The sequence below is a fragment of the Urocitellus parryii genome, chromosome 4, assembly GCF_045843805.1.
Source record: "Urocitellus parryii isolate mUroPar1 chromosome 4, mUroPar1.hap1, whole genome shotgun sequence".
In the NCBI taxonomy this organism is placed as follows: Eukaryota; Metazoa; Chordata; class Mammalia; order Rodentia; family Sciuridae; genus Urocitellus; species Urocitellus parryii.
The window spans coordinates 82817482-82830548 of NC_135534.1; the positions used below are offsets into that span (position 1 = coordinate 82817482).

The 13067-nt window shown below is 32.3% G+C and overlaps 1 protein-coding gene across 1 annotated transcript in view; it reads right to left on the reverse strand.

Annotated features, from left to right (window-relative positions):
• Nucleotides 1–5914: 5914 nt before the first annotated feature.
• The window catches only part of Slc36a4 (solute carrier family 36 member 4), a 47461-nt gene continuing 40308 nt past the window's right edge, over nucleotides 5915–13067 (reverse strand). Inside the window, exons 10-11 of the mRNA XM_026396111.2 lie at nucleotides 12322–12491; nucleotides 5915–6437 (exon numbers count right to left, since the gene is read on the reverse strand). Of these exons, the coding sequence (XP_026251896.1) occupies nucleotides 6130–6437; nucleotides 12322–12491 (478 nt within the window). The 3' untranslated portion in view covers nucleotides 5915–6129. The remainder of the gene's footprint in view (nucleotides 6438–12321; nucleotides 12492–13067) is intronic.

Consider the following 13067-nt stretch of genomic DNA (forward strand, 5'->3'; position numbering starts at 1 on the left):
CCACAGGACTTCGTGCCTCCTCACTCAGTGTGGGTGAATATTTCATGGTCATTCTCTATCCAATAAAGTCCAAGAAACAGCACAGAAGATAACAAAATCACTTCCTAATTTCTTCACAAAGTTAACCAACCAGCTTTAGTTAAAAAGCAGTTTATCATCCACTACTAGCTTTTCCTATGCTTTATAGTACAGAAAACTGTTGAGACCCAAAAGACCTGACTCCTTGGTACCATATTAAGCCATTAAACAAACTCCTTTGCAGGGAAGCTTTCAACCAAATCTCTTCTTCAAGCACTGATGCATGTTTCCCAAGAATACTACCCCCTGAAGTCCATGAACCCCTTGAAATGTGAGCCCCATCGTTCCATGTGCAAAATTTTGTTAGCATATGTTTATCTCTTAAGAAAAAGTGCTCTAAATCTTTTAAATTATAATTTTTTTCAAAGTAACCATACATCTTTTCCTCTAGCAAGTATTCTACAGGGATTTTCATTACATTTACATCTTTATGCACCTAGTCCCCTCTCTCTCCCTCTCTCTCTCTCTATATATATATATATAATAAAATTATAATATATATTATATATATTATAAAATTATAATATATATTATATATTATAAAATTATAATATATATTATATATATATTATAAAATTATAATATATATTATATATATATTTTATATATATAATTATAATTATATATATATTTTTTATATATATATATATATATATATATATAGAGAGAGAGAGAGAGAGAGAGAGAGAGAGAGAGAGAGAGGGAGATTTGTAGATACAGACAAATCCCTGTTCCTTCTCTTGCTTGCCAGGAACATATACTACTACTTTGTTGTTTTGATGCTGGGGATTGAACCCAGGGCCCCAGGCATGGTAAGCACATGCTTTACATCTGAGCTATACCCCTGTGCCTAATAAGGTTTTATAAATTCCACTGCCTCCCCCAAACCATTTCTCTTTATTTCTCTCACAGTCTCCTTTGACTCATTATTTTGAAATAGTGAAATCCATTTTCTTTATCCTAATACCTTGGCTCAATTTTCTGCATATTTTCTGTTATTACATAAGAATATTTTTACAGAATTGCAATCAACAATTAATTTATATACATTTTCTTTACCATATTAGAAATCTCTGTACAATATCTATTGTATTCTAGGTGAATACAATTAATGAACTCTTTATTGCTGAACTTGAATTGTTTGCAATTTTTCACTGTTAAAGCACAATGGTGCAGATATAGGTATAGTCTTTAGGTATAGTCTGTCTTCTCTGCTATGAGATATCCTCAGGTGACACAAGAGCAGAATCCCTGATGGATAGGTATAAATATTTTTGTGGTCTTTGACAAGGGGTTAACATAGATAGGCTTTCCAAAAGCATCGTTCCAATATAATGTTGCAAGCAAAGGGTCCATTGGCAAGAAGTTGGGATTTTTATCATTTAAATTTTTTATATTCTCTATTTTTTAAATGGCACAAAAAGCTTTACTGGGTATTGAACATGATTAAATATTTGTATACAGTGTGTAATGTTTACAACTATCACCTCAAAGTGAAGTGAAAACATTTACAATTCTTCAAGACTTTTTGAGATCAGGAGACTGATAAATAATCAAAGCAGCATCTGAAGAAGGCTAATCCTACATTCACTCTGTAGGAAGTTTAAGCCATGGTTTTGAGTGTGTCTTTTCATTTTTAATCAACTTCTGTTCTTAATCTTAGAGGTATTCAATATTAATTTCCAAAATGACAAATAATTAACCATAAAAACTGATTTAGGTGTTATTATGAGAATATTATACTAATACCATTTTCAGCTTATTGACATCTGTTCAAAGTCATTTAAACTTACAAAGGACTTAATTATTTAAAAAGGCAACTGAAAGCAAAATAATTATGTTTTATTGAAAATTCAGAAGCATTACAGTACTTTAAGACAGACTTTTTCATATTCTTTTACAAAGAAAAATAAAACAATTGACTCGAGCACAATGATATTCAGTTCTAAAACTAACAAAATCCTTTTGAAAAACAAAAATCCACAGCTTGATTTATTTAGGTCATAAGCATGTCTTTTCCTATTTGTTGCCTAAAAAACTCAAATGCACAATTTTTTAGAGTGGTATTTCCAATATATCATCTTTCAGGATCCAATTTAAATGTACATGTGGGTGCACACATTCCAGCAGGAATTAGCCTATTTTAACATAAACTTTAAAGAATCAGAGTGATCCATCATTTCACTTATGAGAGGACAACAAATACCATGTCTAGTCATTTCTTAAGCATATATTCTGATCTCCTAGGCCAAAACCAACCAGATTCAGAATGATATGAGACCTAGAATTAAATGTTGGTGGTATGTATTAGACTAACCATAATTCTATAAAGTATTAACTATTACAGTCTGTAATTTAATGTTAGAAGTATCCAATCTTTTAGTCAGCTTCTCAAATTATAGTATGAAGAGGGAGCCAAAAAGACCAAAATAAATCAACTTTTTAAAATTAATGTTTATTTTTAGCAAATTATTTTATGCCTCAACATTCATTGAAATACTAGTATTATTTAAATAATTTTATTTAATATATACATCTACTCTACAATGTATCTTCTCCCTTTTAAATGAAAAATAAGAGATAAAGAAATGGAATTTGGGTACCTATTGTCAAGAAATGCATTACTCAGATGCTGCATTGACATCTGTGGTGAAGAGATAGATAGGTAAGTTATAGCAAGATCTGTGTTTTTTCACCACTAAAAATGGCATAATATAGAACTTTAATATTTTATAGTACTTTGAAGTTAAACAGCTTCTATGTAACTATTAAGCAAATATTGAGGGAAATCAAATCCCATTAGAAAATTTATAACACATGCAGTGTATAATCCTCTTGTAAAAATTTAAGTGCATTTTCTACACAAGAGGCAGAGATCATTTTAATAAAGAAGAATTAAGGACAGAATTAAAGTGTAATGTGGCATTTGCTAATACAATACTTATTTTCATTTGGTAACACCATCTAAAGTAATCTTCAACCAACAAAAACTCTTACTTAATTGTAAAGAAATCTGGCCATGAGGAATAAATTTCCTCTGACAAAATGTTTGGGAAGCAGTGCTTTAACAACAAGTTGACTCTGATCCTAATAAAACTCTAGGTGTAAGGGAGCAGAGATAACTTGGTAAAAACAGAGCTTCACCAGAGGTAAATAAAGGTTTTCTCCCCTGCCCCACCCATTCAGCAGAGATGACTCTCAGACAAGACAACTTTCAGAAAAAAATTTTCACTGTGTAGTAGATAGATGCTGTCATTTCAAACATATCATGATGGACCAAAAAACAGTAGACACAAAATTCCACAGGTACAATCACTCTCAATTCTCCCAGCTCCCAAAGTAAAACCAACAGCTGATACAATCAAAATATTTTCTCCAAAAATCTTTAGAAAATGTTATGACTCATAAAAACTAAATTTCAGAAAAATATTACCAATGATAAATATGTATTTCACTGCAGAATCATTGACACTGAACTAATGCATATTCATGAGCATTCTGTGCATCCTGATCTTCCACCAAAGACAGCTTAGTAAGAAATGATTTTTAAGTAATACCAACACAATGCTTAAAAAAAAAAAAACTTCACATAATGGCTGTACCCCACTTTCAAAAAAAACTGGCATAAAATCTGTAATGATTATGTAGTAATATTACTATCAAATACACTTAAATAAGAGTGCATTGAAACACTGCATTTAGTGTATCTTAAGAATTAAAACCATTTTCTCCCCCTTTAGCCCTTCTTCCTTTCTAAATTTCAACTTTTTCTTGTAGAATCTTGATAATTTAGTGACTTTCAAATTGGATGTTGAGTCAGCATTATCACTGCATATGAAAGCCCAGTTGACAACATGCTCAAGATGTGTTGATGCTAAATGTAAAATTTATTTTTATGATCAACTATTCAACATTTCATTATATTTTATTAATTCCATAAGGAAATAAATAGGTGAAAGTACAAAAATAAAATTTCACACAGACTATAAATACATTGTGAAGATAGCTGACAAAAAACTAATGCTATTTTCCATTAAGCAATGGTTTTTTAATCATTTTACAACTTATAAATTTTTAAAACATCTAATTTATTCTTAGATTCAAGATTATATAACATTAGTTTCAATGAAGATTACTTTTCCATATTCTCTTAGTATGAATAAAGACTCAATGTAACACATTTAATACAAAAGTATTACAAAAACTATTATTGGCAATACTTAATGTAAATGTTTTTAAGAAGTTTTGATTCTTATGAATCTGTAGCAAAATAAAGCTTCTGATATATCTTTAGGATCATATTGATGATCAGTGAATGACATAAGCAAAAAATACCTATGTAAACATTTATATACAAAAATAGAGAATATATTCTCTACAGTGAGTTTAATGGCATCTTGCAGCATTATCCATTAGACTACCACCAGGCCAATTAAAATGTTCCATGTTTTAAAGTTTGAATTTTTTTAAGTCAAAAGAAATTCTTCTCCTTATGCTTTAAACTTAATAATTTTCATCTTCCCCATCAAATGAGATTATTTGTTCTGGTTATTAAGTGTGCTTGAAGAATTTGGAAGAATAGAAGGTATTTCTCTGGAAGATACCTGGAGTGTCTCAATATTTAGTTAATAGATTATTATTGTTTGAATTTTTCCTATCAATGCATTTTTTAAAAATTTTTTTAGTTTTTATAGTTGGATACAATACTTCTTTTTTATTTATTTATTTTTATGTGGTGCTGAGGATCGAACCCAGCGCCTCACACATGCTAGGCGAGAGCTCTACAGTCCCAGCCCCCTATCCATGCATTTTATGGTTCTTTTATTCTGCCCATTCAGATCAATGAAAGACTGGAAGAAGGAAAACCATAAGGCTGAAAAAACCCACAAGTCTTATATTTCGTCAGTATCTATTTTCTGCTATTAAGGAAGTTAGTGCCTATGAAACTGAGGGAAGAGAAGGAACATAAGGAGAGCTCCAGCCACAAACACTGCAGCACGGCCCATTCTAGCCCACCATGTCATAGCAGCAATGGTCTCAATTCTGTATTAAAAAAACAATTGCTTCTTTCCCTTGCTGAGGTATGAAGCCACAGTGCTCGGTTCTTAGTTTCCTGGTTTTCTGTTCAGGTGATGTATACTATTCAAAGATCATATACCCACTTTCAAAATATAAAAATATAATTAAATAGACTCAACAATAAAATTAAACTGAAGATAATTTATTCTTGGATGTGATGTGAAAAATAAAATCCCTGGCCTGGTAGTCAAGAAATCAGGTTCTCTTTTTCTCAAGCCCGAGCAGCCTTGACCAAGTTGCTTAACTTTTCTGAGTCTTCACTTACAACTTACAAGGAATTGTACTGGGTAACCTTTAAAGTCCCTTCCAAATCTGACTGAAACACTAAATCAGAATCTTGATAAGTACCTCCTGCCTAATATGAAGATCACCTACTATACAGTACAGTGTAAAAATAATTCTGTTTGGGGGATTTTCTGATGCTTATATCATGGGAAGTATATTTTCCAATGGATGGGCTAAGCATAAGTAAGTATTTGGCTAAATACCTAATAAAAACAATCCAGATTTTCTTACGTTATATAAAAAGCTTACTCTGATATTCACTTGGATGGTCTAGAGAGAGACTTTTGTTATGTATGTCCTGATTTAATTCCCAAACTGCTGAAGTCCTATATCTCCTCAATTTGGTGGCAAAAAGGTAGCATGGGGGTAAGAGAGAAACCTTGATTAAAGTGTTTCTTACAAAAATTATAAATAATTTAGAAATATTTTTATTCTTTAATTTTTTTATATTTTAATTTTTCTAATTGTCCAAAGTAATTTAAACATTATTGGTATTATTTAAAGCATGTCATATAGTTCACCATTACTGGTAAAGCATTGTAGTTTTCTGCCAAAATATTAACACTGTGCCAAAAATGGGGAGAGGATGATCTATTTTTGAGTATATGGTGATGTGTATTTTACTGTTCTTATTTTAATTGCTTTCAAAACTGAGACAAAAGTATAAGAATCTGAACTCTGCTTCTATTATTTCAAACCAGATGCTAAGCATGTTGAATTCAAACTCAGAGAGGGATTTTGTGGAGTACCAGTTACATCGCTGGCAGTTGGATAAATAATTTCTTCAACAGTTACATATGTACCTAATAAGAAGCCAACAACTCCAGTGAATGCTATAGAAATATTTTTCAGGATCATCCATATATTGTAATGTTCCTTAGAAAATGTAAGAATTTCAACCAAAGGTGGTAGAATCAGGGCCAACGTGCTGCTGCTCACAGCTCCAACAAAAGAAATTACGATGTCTAAACGAGGAATAAGAATTGCTCCAGCACCTGAAAATAAAAATACATATTTATCTAGTTTAAATATCTAGTACTTACATGAGTACTAAATACAATATGAATACTTACTGAATACTAAATACTTTTCAATATAGTAAAAATAGCTAATGGAAGTCAGACTACTAAACTATTGCTTTGTAAAATTCTGCTATAGTTTTTTCTGAGCATATTAAAAAAAAGGGAAAAGAAGTCAAAACAGTAGAGTGATACTTCTTGAACTTTGACTTGTCAACAGTTTGTATATAAACAATGTTTAATTTTTTGCTCTAGGAAAGTTTGGATAGTTTATTTCCAAAGTATTTGAATTATTCTGCCTGTCATAAAGATCATTCTACAATACACAAAACAAGGGGTGATATGATATAAATAAATGAGAGAGAAGAGACACCTAGTCCTTACAGTAATATTCCAATTAATCAAAATGGAAAGAGTGATGGAAGTAGAAAATCATTTTAACCAAATACCAACATAATCATTGAACAGGAAAACTCACTCAACGATGTTACAAGTGGAGATCAGGATATTTACAGGGTCTCACAATACCTCTCTACTACATACTAATTATAAAAGGAAAAATAGTGTCTTTTTTTTTTCTTTTTTTTTTATTGTTGGTCATTCAAAACATTACATAGTTCCTCATACATCATATTTCACAGTTTGATTCAAATGAGTTATGAACTCCCAATTTTATCCCGTATACAGATTACTGCATCACATCAGTTACCCTTCCATTGATTGACATATTGCCTTTCTAGTGTCTGATGTATTCTGCTGTCTGTCCTATTGTCTACTATCCCCCCTCCCCTCCCCTCCCCTCCCCTTTTCTCTCTCTACCCCTTCTACTGTAAATCACTTCTTCCATTTGAATTATCTTGTCTTACCCCTCCTTTCCTCTTATATGTCATTTTGTATAACCCTGAGGATCGCCTTCCATTTCCATGCGATTCCCCTTCTCGTTTCCTTTCCCTCCCACCTCTCAACCCTGTTAATGAAAATCTTCGTCTCAAGCTCTTCGTCCCTACCCTGTCCTTGTTTCCTCCCCTTATATCAGAGGAGTCATTTGGTATTTGTTTTTTAAAGATTGACTAGCTTCACTTAGCATAATCTGCTCTAATGCCATCCATTTCCCTCCAAATTCTATGATTTTGTCATTTTTAAATGCAGAGTAATACTCCATTGTGTATAAATGCCACATTAAAAATTGGAAAAGAAGAACTTAAATTATCACTATTTGCAGATGATATGATTCTATACCTAGCAGACCCAAAAGGGTCTACAGAGAAGCTATTAGAGCTAATAAATGAATTCAGCAAAGTGGCAGGATATAAAATCAACACGCATAAATCAAAGGCATTCCTGTATATCAGCGACAAATCCTCTGAAACGGAAATGAGGACAACTACTCCATTCACAATATCCCCCAAAAAAATAAAATACTTGGGAATCAACCTAACAAAAGAGGTGAAAGATTTATACAATGAAAATTACAAAACCCTAAAGAAAGACATAGAAGAAGACCTTAGAAGATGGAAAAATATACCCTGCTCATGGATAGGCAGATCCAACATCATCAAAATGGCGATATTACCAAAAGTTCTCTATAAGTTCAACGCAATGCCAATCAAAATCCCAGCTGCATTTCTTGTAGAAATAGATAAAAGAATCATGAAATTCATATGGAATAATAAAAGACCCAGAATAGCAAAAACAATACTAAGCAGGAAGTGTGAATCAGGCGGTATAGCGATACCAGACTTCAAACTATACTACAGAGCAATAGTAACGAAAACAGCATGGTACTGGTACCAAAACAGGCGGGTGGACCAATGGTACAGAATAGAGGACACAGTAACCAATCCACAAAACTACAACTATCTTATATTTGATAAAGGGGCTAAAAGCATGCAATGGAGGAAGGATAGCATCTTCAACAAATGGTGCTGGGAAAACTGGAAATACATTTGCATCTAAATGAATCTGAATCCCTATCTCTCACCTTGCACAAAAGTTAACTCAAAATGGATCAAGGAGCTTGATATTAAATCAGAGACACGGCATCTGATAGAAGAAAAAGTTGGTTATGATCTACATACTGTGGGAGCAGGCTCCAAATTCCTCAATAGGACACCCATAGCGCAAGAGTTAACAACTAGAATCAACAAATGGGACTTACTCAAACTAGAAAGTTTTTTCTCAGCAAAAGAAACAATAAGAGAGATAAACAGGGAGCCTACATCCTGGGAACAAATCTTTACTCCACACACTTCAGATAGAGCCCTAATAACCAGAATATATAAAGAACTCAAAAAATTAGACAATAAGACAACAAGTAACCCAATCAATAAATGGGCAAAGGACCTGAACAGACACTTCTCAGAAGAGGACATACAATCAATCAATAAGTACATGAAAAAATGCTCACCATCGCTAGCAGTCAGAGAAATGCAAATCAAAACTACCCTAAGATACCATCTCACTCCAGTAAGATTGGCAGCCATTAGGAAGTCAAACAACAATAAGTGCTGGAGAGGATGTGGGGAAAAGGGCACTCTTGTTCATTGCTGGTGGGACTGCAAATTGGTGCAGCCAATTTGGAAAGCAGTATGGAGATTTCTTGGAAAGCTGGGAATGGAACCACCATTTGACCCAGCTATTCCCCTTCTCGGTCTATTCCCTAAAGACCTAATAAGAGCATGCTACAGGGACACTGCTACATCGATGTTCATAGCAGCACAATTCACGATAGCAAGATTGTGGAATCAGCCTAGATGCCCTTCAATAGATGAATGGAAAAATAGTGTCTTTAAAATGGAGATCTAGGTCAGAGACCATGTTAGCCAAGTGAACAAAGTTGATATCACCAGTGCGACATACTAAAACCATGATTCGATGTACTGAGAAGTGCAGAGCATCACTCCTTTGTAATTCTTTTTTAAATGCTTGATTTTATTCATAAGCAAGCATCAGGAAAATCTAAACTGGACGAAATGCTACAAAATTACTGGCACTTCAAAAGTGTCAAGTTCAAAGACAAAGAGACAAAATCAAAAATAGAAAGACAAAGACAAGGACTATCAAGATTGGAAGAGACTAATAAGACATAATAACTAAATTCAAGTTGAACCTTGGATTGATTCTCAGACCAGAAGAGAATATTAATGGGAAAACTAAAATAAAGTCTATATATTGGTTAGTAGCATTATACCATGTTAATTTCCTGGATTTTAATAATTGTATCATAGTGACATAAGAACATGAGAGGAAGCTATGTAAAAGATTTATAGGAATTCTACCTTCTTTTACAACTTTTCTGTTACATTACTTCAAACTAAAATGACTTTTAAATAAACTAAGTTTAGCTCAGTCTTTATTTATGGGGTAGTGTGGTAATTTGATACATGTACACAATATATAAGAGTCAAATCAGGATAATTAAACTAGGCAGGGTGGCACATGCCTATAATTACAGGGGGGGTGGGGGTGAAGGTAGGAGAATTACAAGTTTGAAGCCAACCTGGGCAATTTAGCAAGACCCTATCTCAAAATAAAATATAAAGAAAAGGTTGGGGATGTGGATTAGTGTAAAGAATCTATGGGTTCAATACCTAGTACTGCAAAACAGAAAAAAAAATCAGAAAAATTAGCATTTCCATCTTCTTATCATTTCTTTGATTAGAGAGCATTTCAGTTTATTTTTTCTGTCATAAAATATATAATAGGTTGTTGCAAATTACAGTCACCCTACTGTATTGTAAAACACCAAAACTCATTTCTCCTAATTGCATGCTTCACTATTGTCAGAAGAAATTTCTTCCAAGCCATTTTCAAGTTTGTAATTTGTAGCCTGGTGCTTTCTTGATCTTATCTTGATCTTATCAAAAAGTGTCAACAGAAATATTTATAAACATCAAAAATCATAGTCCTTCTTCATACTATATTTAAATTGTGATTTATTGAGAGTTTGGAGTTGCTAGCAGAAATAACAGCCGAATTTGCTCCATGCATGCTGTGGCAACACCACCATCACTGTCATCAATGACAAACATATCACCAAAGTTTTTTCTTTGGGGCCAATTATGCCAGTGTTGACTCTCCTTTACTTGTCTTCAAATACCATCATTTTGTCTCTAATTCTTTGTTATCTCTCTAAGTTTATTTCCTTTTGCTTTTCTTGTTTCTATCTTCTTTGTCTTTTATTAAATTTTCTGTGATATATCTATTTCCCTACATATGATTCAAGTGAAATACTGTTGTGAGAAACCATGTGGAAAAATACTATATAATGTTATTATTTATATATTAAATTTCACCAAACATTTAAAAATCAAGTAGTAGTATAATTTCTTTTTGTTGTTGTTGCTTTAATTTTTGATTCTAATTTGTTATATATGACAGCAGACTGCATTACAATTCATATTACAGAAGTAGTATAATTTCAATGAGTTAAAGCCATATTTAAAATCTTATATAACCAATATATATTTGCTACTGAAAATGACTTGAAAAACGTCATTTAGTAATGATACGAGTAGACAAAGTAGTACATAAACTTTAGACAAATCCATAATACAAAAACTCAAATGGGCAAATACAATAAAACTAAGGAATGTTTAAGATAAGAATAGTTTAGTTATTAAAAATATTCGCTATGGGATTATTATAAATACATTGGCCTATGTCATCTACAGACAACTATCATAAACAGATCTACTAAGTGCTAAATAAACTTATTCTGCCCATGTGAAGAAATGGATAAAGATATTAAAAATTCTGGCCTCTATTAATATGTCTACAGAACCCTAAAGAAAGAAATCAAAGAAGACCTTAGAAGATGGAAAGATCTATCTTGCTCTTGTATAGGCAGAATTAATATTATCAAAATGACCATACTACCAAAAGCATTATACAGATGTAATGCAATTCTGATCAAAATCCCAATGGCATTCCTCATAGAAATAGAAAAAGGAATCATGAAATTCACCTGAAAATATAAGAGACCCAGAATAGCTAAAGCAATCCTTAGCGGAAGAGTGAAGCAGGTGGCATCACTATAGCAGACCTTTAAAAACTATACTACAGAGCAATAGTAACAAAAACAGCATGGTATTGGCACCAAAATAGACTGGTAGACCAATGGTACAGAATAGAGGACACAAAGCCTAACCCACAAAATTATAATTATCTTATATTAGACAAAGGTGCCAAAAACATTCATTGGAGAAAAGATAGCATCTTCAACAAATGGTGCTGGGAAAACTGGAAATCCATATGCAACAAAAATTAAATTAAACCCCTCTCTCTCACCATATACAAAACTCAACTCAAAGTGTATCAAGGACCCAGGAATTAAATTTTTTTCTTTTTATTTAGTCCAATTATCAAAATGTCAATAAAAGCAATGTATGAAAATATTTAATTTTTTTAAATAAATTTTTTCTACTGGATGTCTCATGAGCCACCAGAAAATGGGCTCATCAAATTTATTTAGCAATATGATTTCCCTTATAAATTGATGTAACTCTTTTATATCATTACTTTAATAAGTTTTATCTATTCTTTCCAGTTTTATTTTTATCTTTCTAACAAAATATAATACAATCAATTCTTTAAATATAGGCACAAGCTCCATCCACACTGCTCAGTGTGATTTATGGAGTTGACCAGAAGTTCTAGGTCTATATCCTCTAACCCTAAATGGGCCAAAACAGAATTCCCAGAACTGCTTGTTCCTTGGAATACCAGTAATATGACCATTTTAGCAATCCCAGGCTAGTCCAGTGTTGTAATGCTTCCTGTTATAATACTTTGTGATAATATAATTTTAAGAAATTCAACAATAAAAATTATTTTAATACAAGTATGCAGTGATACTTACAAGTAATACTAACCAAGAAGGATCTTATCCCAAATTCACAAATTTGCTTCCATTTAGCATGAAATTTAGATGTGACTCCAGGGATAATGATTTCTGCTGGAACATAGAACTGAATTGAATATGTCACAAAGATGCCAAAGGAATACAGAATTTTCACTGATTGATATAACCTGTTGAGAAAAATCGAAAATTTAGTCTTAATATGAATCTGGCTTACCTCCTTTTTATTTTGATAAGATAAACAAGAAATTCAGAAAAACAACAAACGAACTTGGACTAGAACCCACTAACCAAAAATATTGTTTGTAAAAAGTCAACTAATCTCCACTAATTAGATTTCTAGATGATATTTGAACTTTGACAAGCCTGGAAAATTTGGACATGGCATGCAAAGGTTGGCTATCTACTATTGGGAAGACTTCACTGTGGGCTAAGGGTTAAGCCAGTGTTCTGAGGGTACGCTCAGCCCCATCAAGAGCTGATGTTTTTCAACTTTCTTTTTATAAATTAAGCATATCTGTTGTCTCTGAAATCTTGAGACATGACTCAGCAATCTGTATTTAGAAGAGAAACTTCAGTGAATTCTTAATCATAGTTTATCTTGCTTAAAAATCTTGGTATGATGTTATTTGCAGCAGAAATAGGAGGGGTCTAAACAGTTTCAACATGCAAAGTTTTCTAAATTATACTGCCTGTGTTAAAATTATGTTAATAATGGAAACAGAGTTCATGGGATATTCTTTTGT